The sequence below is a fragment of the Miniopterus schreibersii genome (genome assembly GCF_964146895.1).
Source record: "Miniopterus schreibersii genome assembly, chromosome: 3".
Classification (NCBI taxonomy): Eukaryota; Metazoa; Chordata; class Mammalia; order Chiroptera; family Miniopteridae; genus Miniopterus; species Miniopterus schreibersii.
In genome coordinates this window covers 13,151,328-13,166,585 of record NC_138103.1, presented here as the reverse complement: position 1 = coordinate 13,166,585, position 15,258 = coordinate 13,151,328, and the positions used below count along the sequence as shown (strand labels likewise).

The window sequence follows — 15,258 nt, the reverse complement described above, 5'->3', positions numbered from 1 at the left end:
GAAGGACGAGTAAATTCGTGCAGATGAGAGGGGTGGGCAGCCTCGTTATTGCCTCAGTTACCAGCGAGGCCCCCGCCTTTAGTTGCATGTGCCCTGCCCACTCCGTCCACTCTCTGTGGTGGGGTGGGGCTGGGATCTGGAGACCTCAGCCTCATGAGTTCCTTGATCTTGAGCAAGTCACTTCTGATCCATTGGCTTTCCTGACCTGTAAATTAAGGGAGGAGACTTTACATCTCAGAGAGCCCCTCTTGCTCTGACCAGGCACCACCGTTATGACAAATTGAGAGTAAACACCTTGCTATAGATGAAACCCCAATTGGAAAAGAAGTCGGGAACATTCTCTAGGGAGAGAGGAGCCAGGTGCATCGCCAGCTAGCTGCTAACGTTCCTTGTCCCGTTGATACATATCACAGATGAAATTCAGTCTTTCCAAAGGTCAGGAGGGTATTGCTTCCCCTTCCAGAGATGGGAGGTGAACCCTGGCAGGATTACCTGCTGCTGACCATGTCTACTCAGGAATTGGCATCCCTGCAGCACCTGGTACTGGCTATGAGACTGTGGGTCACAATAGGTCATCCCCTCCCCCCCCCGGAGCTAAAGATGTTTAAAGTATAAAAGGGAATATGACCCACTTCAGGGTTTCTGTAAGGATTAACAGAGGTGATGACAGTGACAAGCTTCCCCTGGAATGTTCATTCTCCGTGGCACACTCAAGAGGGCAAAAAATGGTTCTTGGGGAACAAAGAAAAACCTCCTCTTATGTATAAAGCCCAGATGCATACAGTGCATAAATAAATATACAGCATATCTGCAGTATTAACAGTTCATGGGAGTTCCGCGCAAAAACGTGTGCACGAGGAGCCCTCACAGTTCACCGGTGGGGATGTAAAATGGTGCAGCCGCTGTGGAAAATAGTTTGGCAGTTCAATAGTTAAACATAAAACATACCACGTGGCCCAGCAATTGCGTCCTAGGTGTATACCCAAGAGAACTGAGGACAGGTTTTCAAACAAAAACATAAATGAATGTCTATGTCAGCATTACTCACAGTAGCAGAAAGATGGAAACCACTCCAATGTCCATCAACTGATGAGTGGATAAAATGGAATATTCCTCAGCCACAGAGGACTGAAGTACTGACACCTGCTGTGGCGTGGATGAACCTTGAGGACGTTCTGCTGACAATACCTCCCACCCTTCCTTTCCAACTCGGGCCTGCGTGGTGGCTCCCCCAGAGCAGGGTGGCGAGAAGGGCCGTTGAGCCATGAGCAAGGTGGTGACCAGAGAACACACCATCAACATTCGCAAGCGCACCCGGGGAGTGGGTTTCAAGAAGCGTACCCCTCGGGCACCCAGAGAGATCGGGAAGTTTGCCATGAAGGGGACGGGACTCCACGTGGGCGCATTGGCACCGGGCTCAACAAAGCTGTCTGGGCCAGAGAAATAAGGACTGTCCCAGGCCCCGTCCAGATGCCGTTGTCCAGAAAATGTAATGAAGATGAAGAGTCACCAAACAAGTTCTATAGACACCTACATACCCGTCGCCACTTTCAAAAATCTGCAGACAGTTCATGTGGATGAGCATGAACTGCTGAGGGTCGAATAAAGTTATAAAACTGCCGGGGGGGAAAGAAGACGTTATGCTAAATGAAGGCAGTCAGACACGAAAGGTCACGTATTGTGTGATTGTGTTTTATGAAATGTCCAGAAGAGGTAAGCCCATAGAGATGGAAAGTAGATTAGTGGTTGCCAGGGCCGGGGGGCAGAGGGCGTGGGTGGGGGTGGGGAGGGACTGCGAATGGGTGTGGGCTTTCCTTCTGGGGTGATGGGAAGAGTCAAGGATGAGACAGTGGCGGGGCTTGCACAACTTTGTGAATATACTTTAAAAGGCAATGCCTGTACACTTTTAAAGGGCAAATTTTATGGTGTGTGAATTATATCCCAACAAATCTGTTATTCTTAAATGTTCAGGGAAAATGTCTAAAAAGTCTGGGAGTCAGAGATGCGGGAAAGGGCAAGAATGAAATAAACAAGTTGGGAAACCCTGACCTGGAGCCTGCCCACAAGGAGCGTCAGATGCCCATCCGTGTGGTGGCATTTTTATTATTTTTACAGATCTGTAATCTCTTAACAGAAGCCCTGGGGCCAGGTATGTTTCTGAATTCAGAATTTCTTGAGTTTTAGAAGGGTAATATGGTGCACATACACATGACAGTCGGGCAAGGTTTGGGATGGCACCTAATAAACCAACATTGAAATTTCCACAGGAAAACGGACATAGACGTGCTTTCACACTGGGTGAGTGACCTGAGGGCTCTAAGTCCTCACTGTCTAATAAAGAAGCACGTGTGGCTATCGGGCTCTCAAAACATGGCTAGCTGAGTTGAAATGTGCCCTGACTGTAAACACCTCTCCCCCTCCCCACCCAGATTTCAAAGGCTTCATACAAGAAAAATAATATTTTTAAAAGAATGTAATGGCTACCATCAACAAATCTTCAAATGACAAGTGCTGGTGGGAGTGCAGACTGGTACAGCCACTATGGAAAACAGTATGGAGTTTCCTCAAAATATTAAAAATGGAACTGGAACTGCCATTTGACCAGTGATCCCACTACTAGGAAAATATCCTAAGATCCCCAAAACACCAATCAGAAAGAATCTATGCACCCCTATGTTCATAGCAGCACAATTTACAATAGCTAAGATCTGGAAACAGCCCAAGTGCCCCTCAGTAGATGAGTGGATAAAAAGCTGTGGGACATTTACACCGTGGAATACTACGCAGCTGTAAAGAAGAAGGATCTCTTACCCTTTGGGACGGCATGGAGGGACCTGGAGAGGATTGTGCTAAGCAAAATAAGCCAGGCAGAGAAAGACAAGTACCACACGATCTTACTCATATGGGGGATCTAATGAACAAAATAAACTGATGAACAAAATAGATCCAGAGACACAGAAGCATGGAACAGACTGAGGAATCTCAGAGGGAAGGCAGGGGTGGGGGAGTGGGTGGGGAGAGATTCATCAAAGAACTTATTGAAAAGGTAATATTTTGGATCTACTGGATTAAATAAAATAAATCATTAAAATTCATTTCACTTGCTTCTCAGTTTTTTTTTTAATGTGGCTACTAGAAAATTTGTAAGTGACCGTGTGGCTTGTCTTTGTGGTTCATATTATGTTTCTACTGGGCAGGGGCCGCTCCAAGGAATCTTCCACCAGTTTGGCACAGGTGTGCCCTCAAATGAATTTATTCCAAACTTATTTAAAAAAAGAAGGCTTTGTATTTCAGCATGTTGGGATTTCTGCATTCTAATCACAATTGCTAGATCAAATGTGCAGCCTGTGGACCTGGAGAATCTGGTGAGAAGGAAAGGGTGGGAGCCCCTCTCCCAGCCTTTGGCCAGCTGGCTCCACAGCCAGGCCTGGCCTGACTGATGCCCCCACCCCCTCAGTCAGTCCCCTGCGAGTGCCCTTCCCAGAGCCTTCTGCCCAGGCCACCCCCACTGCTGGGTCAGCCCTGCCCAGCCACTTGTCTGCAGCTCTGCAGGAGGAAGGGAGGGAGGAAGCAGGGGGAGGCGCGTGGGGGTGGGCTGGCTGGGCTGAAGTCTCCACAAGCCTCAAGCAGAAGCCAGCCATGTCCAGCCTGGGACTCCTGCTCCTGCTCTTGCTTCTGCCACCGCCGCTATTGCCCTCCTCGCTGCCACCACTGGACACCCCAGAGGGCAAGGCGACCATCACTGGCCTCATCCTCTCGTCGCTGGAGAGAGCTACCTCCTTCTTGGAGAAGAGGCTGCCCGAAATCAACCTGGATGGCGTGGTGGGGTTCCGGGTGCTGGAAGGTGGGTCTGCTCCCGTTCCCCTGAACTGGCCGCCAGGAAAACCAGTTCCCACTGTGTCACCTGCCTGCTCTGCACCTCTGGGACCTGGCCACCTTATGGTTTAACCATAAGGAAAGGGGGATGGGGTGGGGGGCAGCTTGCTTCTTTGGGGTATCTGGAGGCCCTGCTATTATCAAATTTTTTAGAAGAGGGGAGGATTCGAAGGCCACATAAGAAGAGATTAGGAAATTATTATTTTCCCTGGAGGAAATGATCCATTCGACAGTCCCTCCCTCCTGACATGCCATGAACAAGGTGGGCTTTGAAGGGGTATTTATGGGAGGGCAGCCATGGGCAAAACCAGGGACCCCCAGGTAGGTTCTAGCCCCAGCACCCCCTACTTCCAGCCAAAGCCACCAGGAGGCTGTGAGAAAAGAGTCAAGTGTTTGTTCAGCTTTGAGAAATATAAGATCCCCGAGGAGGGAACTGGAGACAGGCCAAGGCAAACAGGGAGCCACCCCACACACACAATGAGTGGCTGCCACCCTAAGTGACAAAGAGCCAACTGGATATCAGCAGGGGACTCTGGATACCCCCCCCCCCCCCAGTCAGCCCCTCTGCGTTGCCAGTGCAGCTTGGGGCCCAGGACTCCAGGTCCCAGCAGGAGGAGGGGCTCGGGGACAAAGACATCTCCTTTCTTTTTGGCCACCACCATCTCTCCCACCCCTGCAGGGCCCACTGCTGGTTGGTCCATAGGGCACCTTTGTGAGAATTAGAAAACTCACCCCTTCCTCAAGTCACTTGACTGCCACCTGCTGGAAAATTGTCTTAATACGTATACAATCCCATGACAGGAACGTGTGTTGTCCTTGTGCCGTGTGCAGCTTGCTCTACTGCACATGGTGGTCCTTCGCCCTATGATCTGAATCCCTCCCTCACTTTTCTCTCCTGTATAACAACCCCATCTCCCTAATTAATACCAATAGCTAAATTTTATTAAGCACTTTGCACTGTGGACAATGCTAAGTCCTCTCCTGCATTAGCTTGATTAACCCGTATAAGCCCTCCTTCAAGAAGCAAGGACTATTTTACAGAGGAAGAAAATGAAGAGGAGGGAAATTAAATGATTCTCTGGTCACCCAACAAAAAAGCATTAGAGTCAGGATTTGAACCCAGGCCCACCCCTAGATATCTTAGACACCCACAGCCTTCTGTCACTCCAGCTCCAGCCCCACCACCCAGCTGAGCCCCACAAAGGCCAAAGGCCCTAATTTCCAACAAGCTCAGCAAACCCCCCCACCGGGAGTGGAGGAGGCAGAGAGGCTCAGTAAGCATTACACCTTGGGATCTTGTTTCCTCTCCGCGTGGTTTGTCAGATGGTGGAACGAGTGTTCTCTGTTCCCTCCCAGTGCAGCTAAAAGGCGTTGAGGAGGAGTGGGCCCGGGACCCCTGGCTGCAGCCCCAGAGCCTGCACGTGGGCCGGCTGGTGCGGAGGCTGGAGCCTCTCCTCCGCCGATCCATCTCCTACCTCGAGCTGAGTGACCCCCAGTACCTAAGAGGTAATGGCCTTCTTCAGGAACACAGCCTCTGGGGGTATTTACTGAAACAACAGCGCAGCTCCTCGGGTGCAAAGGGAGGGTCCGGGACGGCTTGTAACTAACTCGTCCTGGAGGCCAAATGTGCCACAGGCTGACCCTGGGGAATGTCTGTTCATCCTTGACTTCAGGTTGAGACGACCTCTCCCACCCACATAGAGGGGGTGGAAAGTAGAAAATGTCGCCCCTCGTTTGTTCAGCCTGTGCCCAAGCTTGGGGAACTTCCTCCCACGCCAGAGGGGATGGGAGGTGGGAGTCTAAATGGTAATTGGGCCCTTTGCACAGCAAATATTAGCGTCTTGCTAGCATAGCTCCTGTGCCTTATAAAGCTGAGTTCCTTCATCTCACCAGCCTTGAGCTGCCCAACCAAGGGCCCCATCCTATGAGCCTGGCCTGAACTGTTCCAGGGGCATAGACCCAGGAGTCATGCTCATCTGACCTGTCTCCCAGGCTCTCAGCTCACGTCAGGCCCCACTACATGTGGCCACAGCCCAGCCCTCCCTAGCCCTGGCCTCCCACTCTTCAGAGGAGAGCCTTCACCCTCTCCCAGGCCTGGTCCCTGAGCCCCTCCCAGCTCATGTCATCCTAGAAGCCCCTGGGCTGGGTATTTCCATTATAAGAGCTTCACTTCCTCACTGAACTGAAGGAACCAACTAACCCTTTATTTTTTAATATGTTTTTATTGATTTTAGAGAGAGGGGGAGGGAGAGGGATAGAGAGAGAAACATCGATGAGAGAGACATCCATCCGCTGCCTCCTGCACTCTCCCTACTGGGGATGGAGCTTGCAACTCAGGCATGTGCCCTGCCTGGTGACCTCTTGGTGCCTGGGATGACACTCAACCAACTGAGCCACACCGGCCGGGCCCAACTCACCCTTTTTATCCATCGTAAGCTTCCACGAATGCAATGGATTTAGCCAAAGGCAATTCCAACATTGTTCTAGTAAATTTTTGTATGGTTTTTTGTTTTGTTTTATTTAGACTTTAGAAAAAGAGGCTTCTGAGTGTTTCCAACAGTGCCCAGGCAGCAGGCAAAGCTTCGAGTCCTGAGCAGACACTGTGTGTGGTCAGGGATGCCCAGGGAGGATCACCCAGTTCCTTAGGTCCAAGCCACAAGAGCCTGGGGGTGGTTAAGCACAGCATGGCCCACTGCACGTGGGGCTCTTCCCCCACCCCTTCTTTCTGCCAGAGTTCCAGCCAACCGTCCAGCATGGATTTTGGAAGCTCCCACACGCCTGGACGCACACCAACAACTCCATGGTGTACCCCACGGTCGAGACCCAGGACTCCTTCTCAGAGGAACACAGTGACTTGTGCCTGGTGCAGCTGCTGGGAACCGGGTAGGCCCCCTGTGCTTGCCCCGCTTCCCAAAAACCCAAAAGCGCTTTCTCTCCACCAGTCCTCCTGTTCTACTAGCTCTCCAAGTCCCCAAGGGTTGATACAAAACCAGGAGCAGCTTCCCCAGAGCCACCCTGACACCGCCCTCTCCCACCCCCATCTCATGTGAGTCAGGGCCCACTCTCCACCCAAAGCTGCCACCCTGGCCCAGCCCCCCCCCACCTCTGCACTCCCACGCTCACCTCCTGACTGAGGGATCTTCTCAAAACCCACACCTGAAGCTTCCTGTTGTTCTCAAGACAAAGCCTTACCTCTTACCACCCTTCCAGGCCTCTCTGCTCCAACCCTGAGAGGCACCTTCCACTATAAGCCTGTCCTTTTGCTACGAATACACCTCTATGGGGCGCCCTCCCACCCCACCCACCTCACCCCTCTGCCTAAGTAGCTGCTCACAATTGAAGACCAGCCCCAGCATCCTTCCTCCAGAACCTTCCCTGACCCCACTGAACGAGGCTAACCTCCCATGATGGGCTGCCCCTCCTAACACCATAGGTAGCCACAGATGCAATATACATTTGTTTTGGGTTCTGTTTCCCCACCTGGCTGTGGGTCTGGAGAGCAGGACCCGAGCCCAGTTTAGCTCCCCCTTTCATCCTGCTGAGCCTTGGCCTTGGAGCATATCCCCAGGGCAACCCTAGATGCAGGGACCGCTGTGCAGAGGGGCAGCAAGTGCTCAGGCCACCATCCTCTCAGCACCCTTCAGAGAGGTGTTTGGGCCAGGACACAGCTGGGCTCATAGAGGGTTTGCGCTCCATCAAGCAAGGGACCTCCCCCCCCCCCCCCCCCCCGGGCCATTGCCCCATCACTTTTATGGGGCAGGCCTGGCACAGAGGGAAAGGGCATGCCGGGCCCAGACCCCAAGCTGTCTGGGCTCAGAGTTCCCGAGAAGCAATGGGAAGTTGCAGACTCCAGTGGCTCCTCCAACCCAAGTTAGCCCCGGGTCACCTCCCTGTGCTGGGGGTACGGATTTAGCCAATCAGAACCCAGCTGCCTGTGTTTCCTCTAGCAGCCCCTTGAGCCCAGCTGGGTGCCTGCAACCAACAGGGCTCTAATGACTAGTGGGGAATCGGGCCCAGGGAAGGGTCCAGGCCTTGGGGCTTCCTGTGGGACGCCCTCACCAGCCTGGAACCACCTCTACCCCAGGAACGACAGCAGCCCGCCCTGCAGCCTCTCGGACCTCTGCAGGACCCTCATGACCAGGCCTGGCTGCTTAGGTTACAGCCTGTCCCACCAGCTGCTGTTCTTCCTGTCGGCCAGGGCGGTGAGTGCCCCAGCCAGGCCCTGAGGAGGCGAAGGCACACGAAAGGGGGCTTGTGGCTAGTGGTCCTGTGGGCACCACACCGGGAAAACAAGCAGGGTTTGGGACTTGTGCTTTGGACATTAGAAGGGAGAAGTGGGAGTAGCCTGCCATCCGCTGGCCATAAAATCTAACCAAGCTGATGGGAGGGAGGGAGGGGGCGGGTATTGGGGATTCTGTTGCACGTAGAGCTTTGCATGCTGAACTAGGTTGTAAGGCATCAGAAAAAAAACAAAAAGAAAGTCAAAGAGAAGCAGCAGAAAGAACTCAGTAAATACCAACAAATGGCAAAGGACTTAGACTGAAGTTGATAGCTGCTTTCAGGAAACCAAATCAGGACCAACCGGCCCCGCCCTACCTCTCCAGCGCACAGTGCTCTTCCAAGTCCAGGAGCTCAAACTCTGCTTAATAATGATAATGACCATTTTAAAGCACCTAAATTTCTTTATATAGGAACGTAAGGCTCCCTATCTATATTCAAAAATGTTATTAAATGTCCAGAAATTGTAGCTGAAAAGGGACTTGCTGGGGTGGTTGTTTTTTTAACAGATTCTTTTATTATTATTCATTTGCAAACCATCACAGGCCAGGATTTTTGTAAATATAATAAAAACCAAATTACGAGGAACATTAGTCTATTAGATTCAACCAGTAGAAAGTTCCCCTGACACTTTGCTATAGAAGTTTTAAAGTCTTTCTCATTTGCTGCCCTCTCCCAGCCACGGTGGCCCACCCCAGAGTAGCGCTGAAGCCGGCAGCCCGGTGGGGCTGGGATCAGAGGAATCCTGGCCGCAGCCAGCGGCTCTAGAGTGCCCCCTCGTGCTGGGAATCCCGGCGGGCACTTTCTAGTATGGCAATGCCCACCCGTGTGAGCGCCCCTCCAGTGCAGCTCCCAGTAGCATGCCCTTTCCCTATAAAGACCCTTGAGGCTCCAAAAGGTTAACTTGGCAGGCCAGGGTCACATCGTTCCTAAGTGGCAGAGTCAGGACTCAAACCCAGCTCCCTCTGAGCCCTGGTGACTGAGCCTCCAGCAGGCTAGGTGTGTGGGTGGGGAAGAAATTCTGGGAAAAGGGGAAAAACCTCACCTAAAGGTAGCTATTTGAGGACCATCTTAGAAGTGCACATCTGTCACCTGTACCACCAACCTCCTTTGTCCCCACAGAAGGGATGCACGAGGGGGCTGTTCCGCCAGAGCCAGCACTATATGAACCTGTTCTGCGCCAACATGATGGACCTGAACCAGAGAGCTGAAGCCACCGGATACGCCTACCCCACCCGGGACATCTTCATGGAAAACAGTGGGCATTGCTCTCTAGGGACAAGTTAGCAGGGTGTCCCTGCTAATGGACACACACATGCAGAGTAGGGCTTCTCTGACTTCTGCAAATAAAGGTACAGGACGCCCAGGTAAATTTCAACTTCTCCAAAACAATGAATAACTTTTAGCATGAATGTCTCCTAAACATTGCAGGAGCTACACTTATACTTAAAATTTTTTAATTTGTTGTTTATTAGAAACTCAAATTTAACTGGGCCTCCTGTACTTTATCTGCCACTGTTTTGACTACTTCCTGCCCCCAAAGTCTGACCTAGTGACGAAGGTCTAGACGGACTGACTGACTAGCAAACAGACACACAGGCCTTAGAGATAAGGTAGAAAGGGAGTCCCAGGGTAGCCGCTTCTTGGCTTCGGTGTCCAGATCCCTCTCCTGGTCCTGACTCTCGATTTGCTTCAAACAAGGCCCTAAGTTGGAGGCAAGATCCAGGCCTGTCAGCCACTGTGTTGAGTGCCCATCTCCTGGCACTGCCTGGCCCTGGCTGGAGAAGGCAGATGGCACTGTGGTGGCCTTGGGGAGAGGGAGGAGATGGACTTGTGGGGGGAGGGCTGCAAGGGTGCCCTGTGTTTGCTTCTAGTCATGTTCTGTGGAATCAGCGGCTTCTCTGACTTCTACAAGCTTCGGTGGCTGGAGGCCATTCTCAGCTGGCAGAAGCCACAGGAAGGATGCTTTGGGAGGCCTGGTGAGCTGCCCTCTGGCCCTGGCTGGGAGCAGAGGGTGGTGGGGTCAGCATGTTCTAAGTCAGATGGGGAAAGGACGCAGTGGTGTTAGGGACACAAAGCGAGATCTGCAACACCCACACGAACACACACGCACATGTGGAAATAGGCTCGGAACTTTGGAAGCTAAAACCTTGTAGGACGGGAGTCAGTCATGTTGGAAGATGCTGGCCCCCCTGCACCTACATTAACAAACTCATTCCTTCAACGAGTATTCCCTGTGCACCTACTATGTGCCGGACACTGTGCTAACCTCCAGATCATCTCGGGTACTGTTTAGGCATAACCCACCTAAACAAGCCAATAAGTGAACAAACTGTGAGTTCTGAAAAAGCTGCGAAGGAGACACAGGCTGAGAAGGAAAAGAACATCAGGGAAAGTTCCTTAGGTGGAGTGGTCAGGGGGAATGTCTGGGAGAGGGTGACACAGAAGCAAAAGATGGAAGATGTAGTCCCTTTCCAGCCGTGTAATGCTCATTGAAGTAAGTTGCTTTACTTCCCTGAGCTTCAGCTTCCCCATCTGTAATTAAATGGGCATAATTCCTTTCTAAGCTGTGAGGAGCAGACATAATACATGTGAAACCACCTAGCCTGGCCTGGGTACAGAGAAGGCTCCCAGTAAATGCTGGCATCCTAAATGAAATGCTTGTGATGCTCAAAGCGGCAATGCTTTTGAAATAAGAGTCTGTTTTTTAAACAGAGTAGTTCACGAAATGAAGATTCTCAGGCCCCCAGACCTATAGATTCGGCAGGTGGGAGTGGAGCTTTAGAACATGCATTTTTTTATTTTTTTTATTTTTTTAAATATATCTTTATTGATTTCAGAGAGAAGAAAGGAGAGGGAGAGAGAGAGATAGAAACATCAATGATGAGAAAGTCATTGATCAAGCCTGCAACCGGGCATGTGCCCTGACCAGGAATTGAACCCTGATTGCCTGGATCCTAGGTCAACGCTCAACTGCTGAGCCACGCCCGGCCGGGCAGAACATGCATTTTTTTTTTTTAATTTAATATTTTTATTGATTTTTAGAAAAAGAGTAAGGGAGAGGGAGAGAGAGAAAATCATCGTTGTGAGAGCAGAACATCGATCAGCTGCCTCCTGCACGCCCCCTACTGGGGATCAAGCCCACAACCCAGGCACATGCCCTGACCAGGAATCAAACAGGCAACCTTTAGATGCACAGGCTGATGCCCAACCGAGTCACATGAGCCAGGGTGGAACCTGCATTTAAAATTTTTTTTTAATTTATTTTTCAATTGCAGTTGACATACAATATCGTATTAGTTTCATGAACCTGCATTTTTAATGAGCTCCTTTGGCCATTCAGATGTGGGTGGTTGGGGGAACCACAATTTCAGAAATACTAGTAGATGACAAATTTAGGCCTTGCAGAAGGGTCTGCAGACAGGTGCTCGAGGAAACTTCTGGAAGAGCCTCCAGATCCAAGGGAGGAGCTGAGTGGCTTGAGACGTTGCAAGGGGGAGGAGATTTAGCAAGTAATGTTTAAGAATCCATCTTGAGAAGTTCGTCTTTCCCCCTTCTCCCAGATGCTGAAGATGAGGCAGCATCCAAAGTCATTCAGCACCAGCAGCATTATTTGAAAAGAGTAAAGAGGCGAGAAAAACTATTTGCAGGTAATAAAAATACCCAAGGGACCTTGTTGGCATGAAATGGACATGTTCCAGAAAGGCTGCGCACAGATGGCCCTCAATGGGAAGCAGGCCCTAGCATCACTGAAGGGGCCGGGTCAAAGGGCACTTGTGTTTGGGAGGGAGAGGGGAGGCTAGGAGTCCCTGATGCCCTCCCCTTGGAAAGTGGGGAGTCCAGAGATATCTCAGTGAAAGGAGCACAAAAGAGAAGTTTCAGTGTATTGCTGAAAATCACAGAGAGAACCCTGCTCCATCCGAGTCTAATCAGGAGAACAGAATCCGTATGTGAAACTTCAAACTACGTTTCCCACGAGGAGACTGAATACAGGGAACTTGCCTGCTGCTGGTGGGCAAGACAGCCTGGGAAATGTAGGCTGAGGAGGTCAGTGCACTGGGATTTGGAGCAATGAAGGGCAGGGAGGGAATCTGAGAGCCAACACGCCAGTACCCCGCACAATCCCAGGGGCCACGTGTCCTGGTGTCCCCAGCTCACACCTGTTGCCCTGGTGCCATTATGAATAGTGCCCCTTTTCCTCCTGGTTGAAACGATAAGTTATGTGGTCAGCTCACCAAGTCAGGGAGACTGGGACTAGGATATAATGATATTGGAAAGGAAAGAAAGGCGAGATGTACATGGAATAAAGGGATGGGGGGAGGAAGAAAGTAGGAAGAGAGGACTTGATTTCAATCTTTTTATTAATAAAAAATAAGCAACTGCAAGGTAAAAAAAAAAAAGCAGGGAAGGAAGTGGAATAGCCAGTTCAGATGAGATGTCCAGCGTGTGCTGGGGGATAATTCCAGCAACTAAACATTTCCCCATCAACTTCATCAACCCCACCCAACCCCATCCTGCAGGTGGACAAGAGAGGGGCGTGAAATCACAAATCCAATGGGTCCATTTTGTAGCTGCCCCCAGGGGTTGGGCCGCGCAAGGGAGAGACTCTCTAGAGGCCCCCTGCCCCGGCTAGGCCTGCCTGACACAGAGGGGAAGGGGCTGCCTATGGGGGGTGGTAGGGAGCCTGCTTTGCACACCCTGGGAGTTGGCAGCTCCCTAAAGACTGACAGCTGGAGAAGGAGCTGGGGAAATTCAGAAGCCTAAGGCCCTTTCTGGCGTCCCTGGTGGTTGACCAGCAGCCTAGAACACTGCCTGGGAGGGAGTGACATGCTCCTTCCTTCATTTATGATGCACACCCATGAGATTAGGAGCACAGGATTTGAAGTCAGACTGTGTGGGTTCAAATCTGCTTCTGCCCTTATTCACTGTGGGAATCGCTCAACCTCTCTGAGACTCAGTTTCCTCATCTGTAAAATGGGGACCAAACAGTGCATCCTTCATAGGGCTGTTGGGGTTAATATCAGATCACTGTGCAAAGCACTCTCCATGGCATTTGGCATATAGTAGGCCACTGAAAAGTGTGGACTGCCAGGGTGAGTCATTAGGCTCCTTGAAATCTGCATTCTCCCTCCCTCCAAGGGGCCTGGCTGGGTTCTTCTTTTCTCCAAGTTTTTGAGGGGAGAGGAAAGTCTTGGCTCCCTCCACCTGCCTAGAGACTAAAAGTGGGCCACTTACTTTGAGTTCAGAGGACTAAAGAACATCTAAGGGGCTCCTGCTTCAGGCAGGTGCTCACGTGGGACCCACAGACCTGAGGCAGCAACATGGGAAGGAGGCTGTCGGGGTCAAGAAATGAGCTGTGGAATTACCAGGGCTGGGAGCTCAGCTCTGCTATCTGAGCCTCAGTTTCCCCAACTATAAAACAGGGCAATGAGATACTGAAGGTCTCAGAGGGCCTGAGAGCAGGGAAACAGGAAGGAGCTGGACAAGGGCATGACCTCAGGTCAGATCCTATGAATGGGGGCGCAGGCCTGAATTGAACCACAGAGTTGCACCCCAAGACAGGGGCCTGGCTTTTGTGTCCCTGTATTACCACATCATTGGGAGGAGATGTATCCCAGATGGCTGAGACATTTCTGTGGAGAAGGGAGCCATTTGCAGGCAACACACAGCAGCGGGTAGATGGGTGCCCAACCCAACCAAGTGGAGCTGCAGGCACCAGGCTGGCTGGGAGAATATCTGAAAAGTACTCCTGATGGAGCTGTGGCCCCACCCAGCACTCACAGGCCAGGCTGGACCCTGTCTCTCTCCCCAGATGGCTGCTCCTCCCACAACACAGCCATGGCCGTGGGGGCCCTGGGAGGCTTCCTCTACGCCCTGGCACAATACCCGCCAGCGAACAGAGCGCTGTGGCAAGCCACACCGGCACCACCACCAGCCACTGACACGGATGGCTCCGTTTCTGCCGCCCCAGGAAGATGAAGCCCACGCCTTCAGTCCTTCCTGAAGCCCTGGGTCCCGCCCTGCGAAGGAAGAACAAAGCACCCTGGCTTTATCCCTCTGGGTGCAGCGCCCGGGGGGGGGGGGCTGGGATGGATCCAGGGGTGGCAGCAGATGAATAAACTCGGTTCAGACGAGCGGGGAGTTGAGCCTGTTTCCTAGCCTTCTGGACAACTCCTAGAGCTGTGTTCTGAGTCCTCCACCCCACTCAACACAAATTCTAAAGAGATCCGAAAACTTGAGCCTTAGAGCAGTTTGTTCTGATGTCAACTATTGCCTCTTCCCCCGTGGGAGCAATAAGGGTCTTGAAAATAAGGGAAGTCATGACCTAGAACTCGAGATAGGAGCGCGAAAGGCAGCACATGAAATCTCTGTATCCTATGCAAATCCTCCGTGGTATCATGGGCACATTGTGGCACAGTCATGTCATTCTACCAAAGGCCATGGAGCATGATAAATAGTGAACGGCACGTTCTGTGCCCTGGCTGCCGGAGTCCAAGTCCCTGTTCCCGCTCATTAGCTCGGTGTCCCTGAGAAAAGTCATTTAGTGTCTCTGTGTCCTATCAGCACAATTGGGATGGATTAGAGCACCGACCTCAGTGCCCGCCCCCCTGCTGTGAGGGTTACATTTGTAGAGTACAGGGCACCTATGACACAGTGCCAGGTACGTGTTACCTGCCACCACGCCGTGGTGATGTCAGGGGACTGGGGGCTTGTCCCCAAGCAGCGGGAAGGGGCAGCTGACTTGTCAGCATTTCTCCTAACCCAGTTTGTGGCCCTTCCCTCATGTTCTGCCTCAGTGTGAGCACATTCAGACACGTCAGGGGCTCTGACAATAACGGAGCCTTCGAGGAAAGACCTTCCGGAACGTTCCTATGGGCCCAGGTTCTGTCTGTGCCGACTTTAGGCTGGCATCAGATGGGCATCAAATTAGATTCCAGGGTAGAAAAACCAGCTAAAACCCGGTCCTTGGGCCGGAAGGTTCTTTGGCTCTATCATCCTGCTTTGCTTCAAAGGGAGAAATCGCTGCTGATCATCCTTATGGGATAATTTAGTCATATTTGAGGGTCTGAATGAAAATACCCAGGGCAGGGGGACTTCTTCTGA

General features: G+C 51.7%; 1 protein-coding gene across 2 annotated transcripts; it reads left to right on the top strand.

Annotated features, from left to right (window-relative positions):
* The first annotated feature begins 3,546 nt into the window (after positions 1–3,546).
* Positions 3,547–14,391, top strand: LOC308554406 (UPF0764 protein C16orf89). 2 transcript variants are annotated; one of them, XM_081131682.1, is made up of 8 exons: positions 3,547–3,844; positions 5,233–5,382; positions 6,609–6,759; positions 7,961–8,078; positions 9,277–9,412; positions 10,029–10,133; positions 11,718–11,804; positions 13,967–14,391. In XM_081131682.1, the coding sequence occupies exons 1-8, from the start codon at positions 3,640–3,642 to the stop codon at positions 14,131–14,133; spliced, it is 1,119 nt and encodes a 372-aa protein (XP_080987808.1). In that variant the 5' UTR covers positions 3,547–3,639; the 3' UTR covers positions 14,134–14,391. The 2 variants fall into 2 exon arrangements, with proteins under 2 accessions (XP_080987808.1, XP_080987809.1); XM_081131683.1 differs by having other exon boundaries at positions 3,584–3,844; positions 5,238–5,382; positions 13,967–14,290.
* The last annotated feature ends 867 nt before the right edge of the window (positions 14,392–15,258 follow it).

Coding starts and splice junctions, on each gene's coding strand:
- LOC308554406 (XM_081131682.1), top strand. CDS start 3,640: ATGTCCAGCCTGGGACTCCTGCTCCTGCTCTTGCTTCTGCCACCGCCG. Junction 3,845..5,232: donor GGGGTTCCGGGTGCTGGAAG/GTGGGTCTGCTC, acceptor GTTCCCTCCCAG/TGCAGCTAAAAGGCGTTGAG. Junction 10,134..11,717: donor AGGATGCTTTGGGAGGCCTG/GTGAGCTGCCCT, acceptor CCCTTCTCCCAG/ATGCTGAAGATGAGGCAGCA.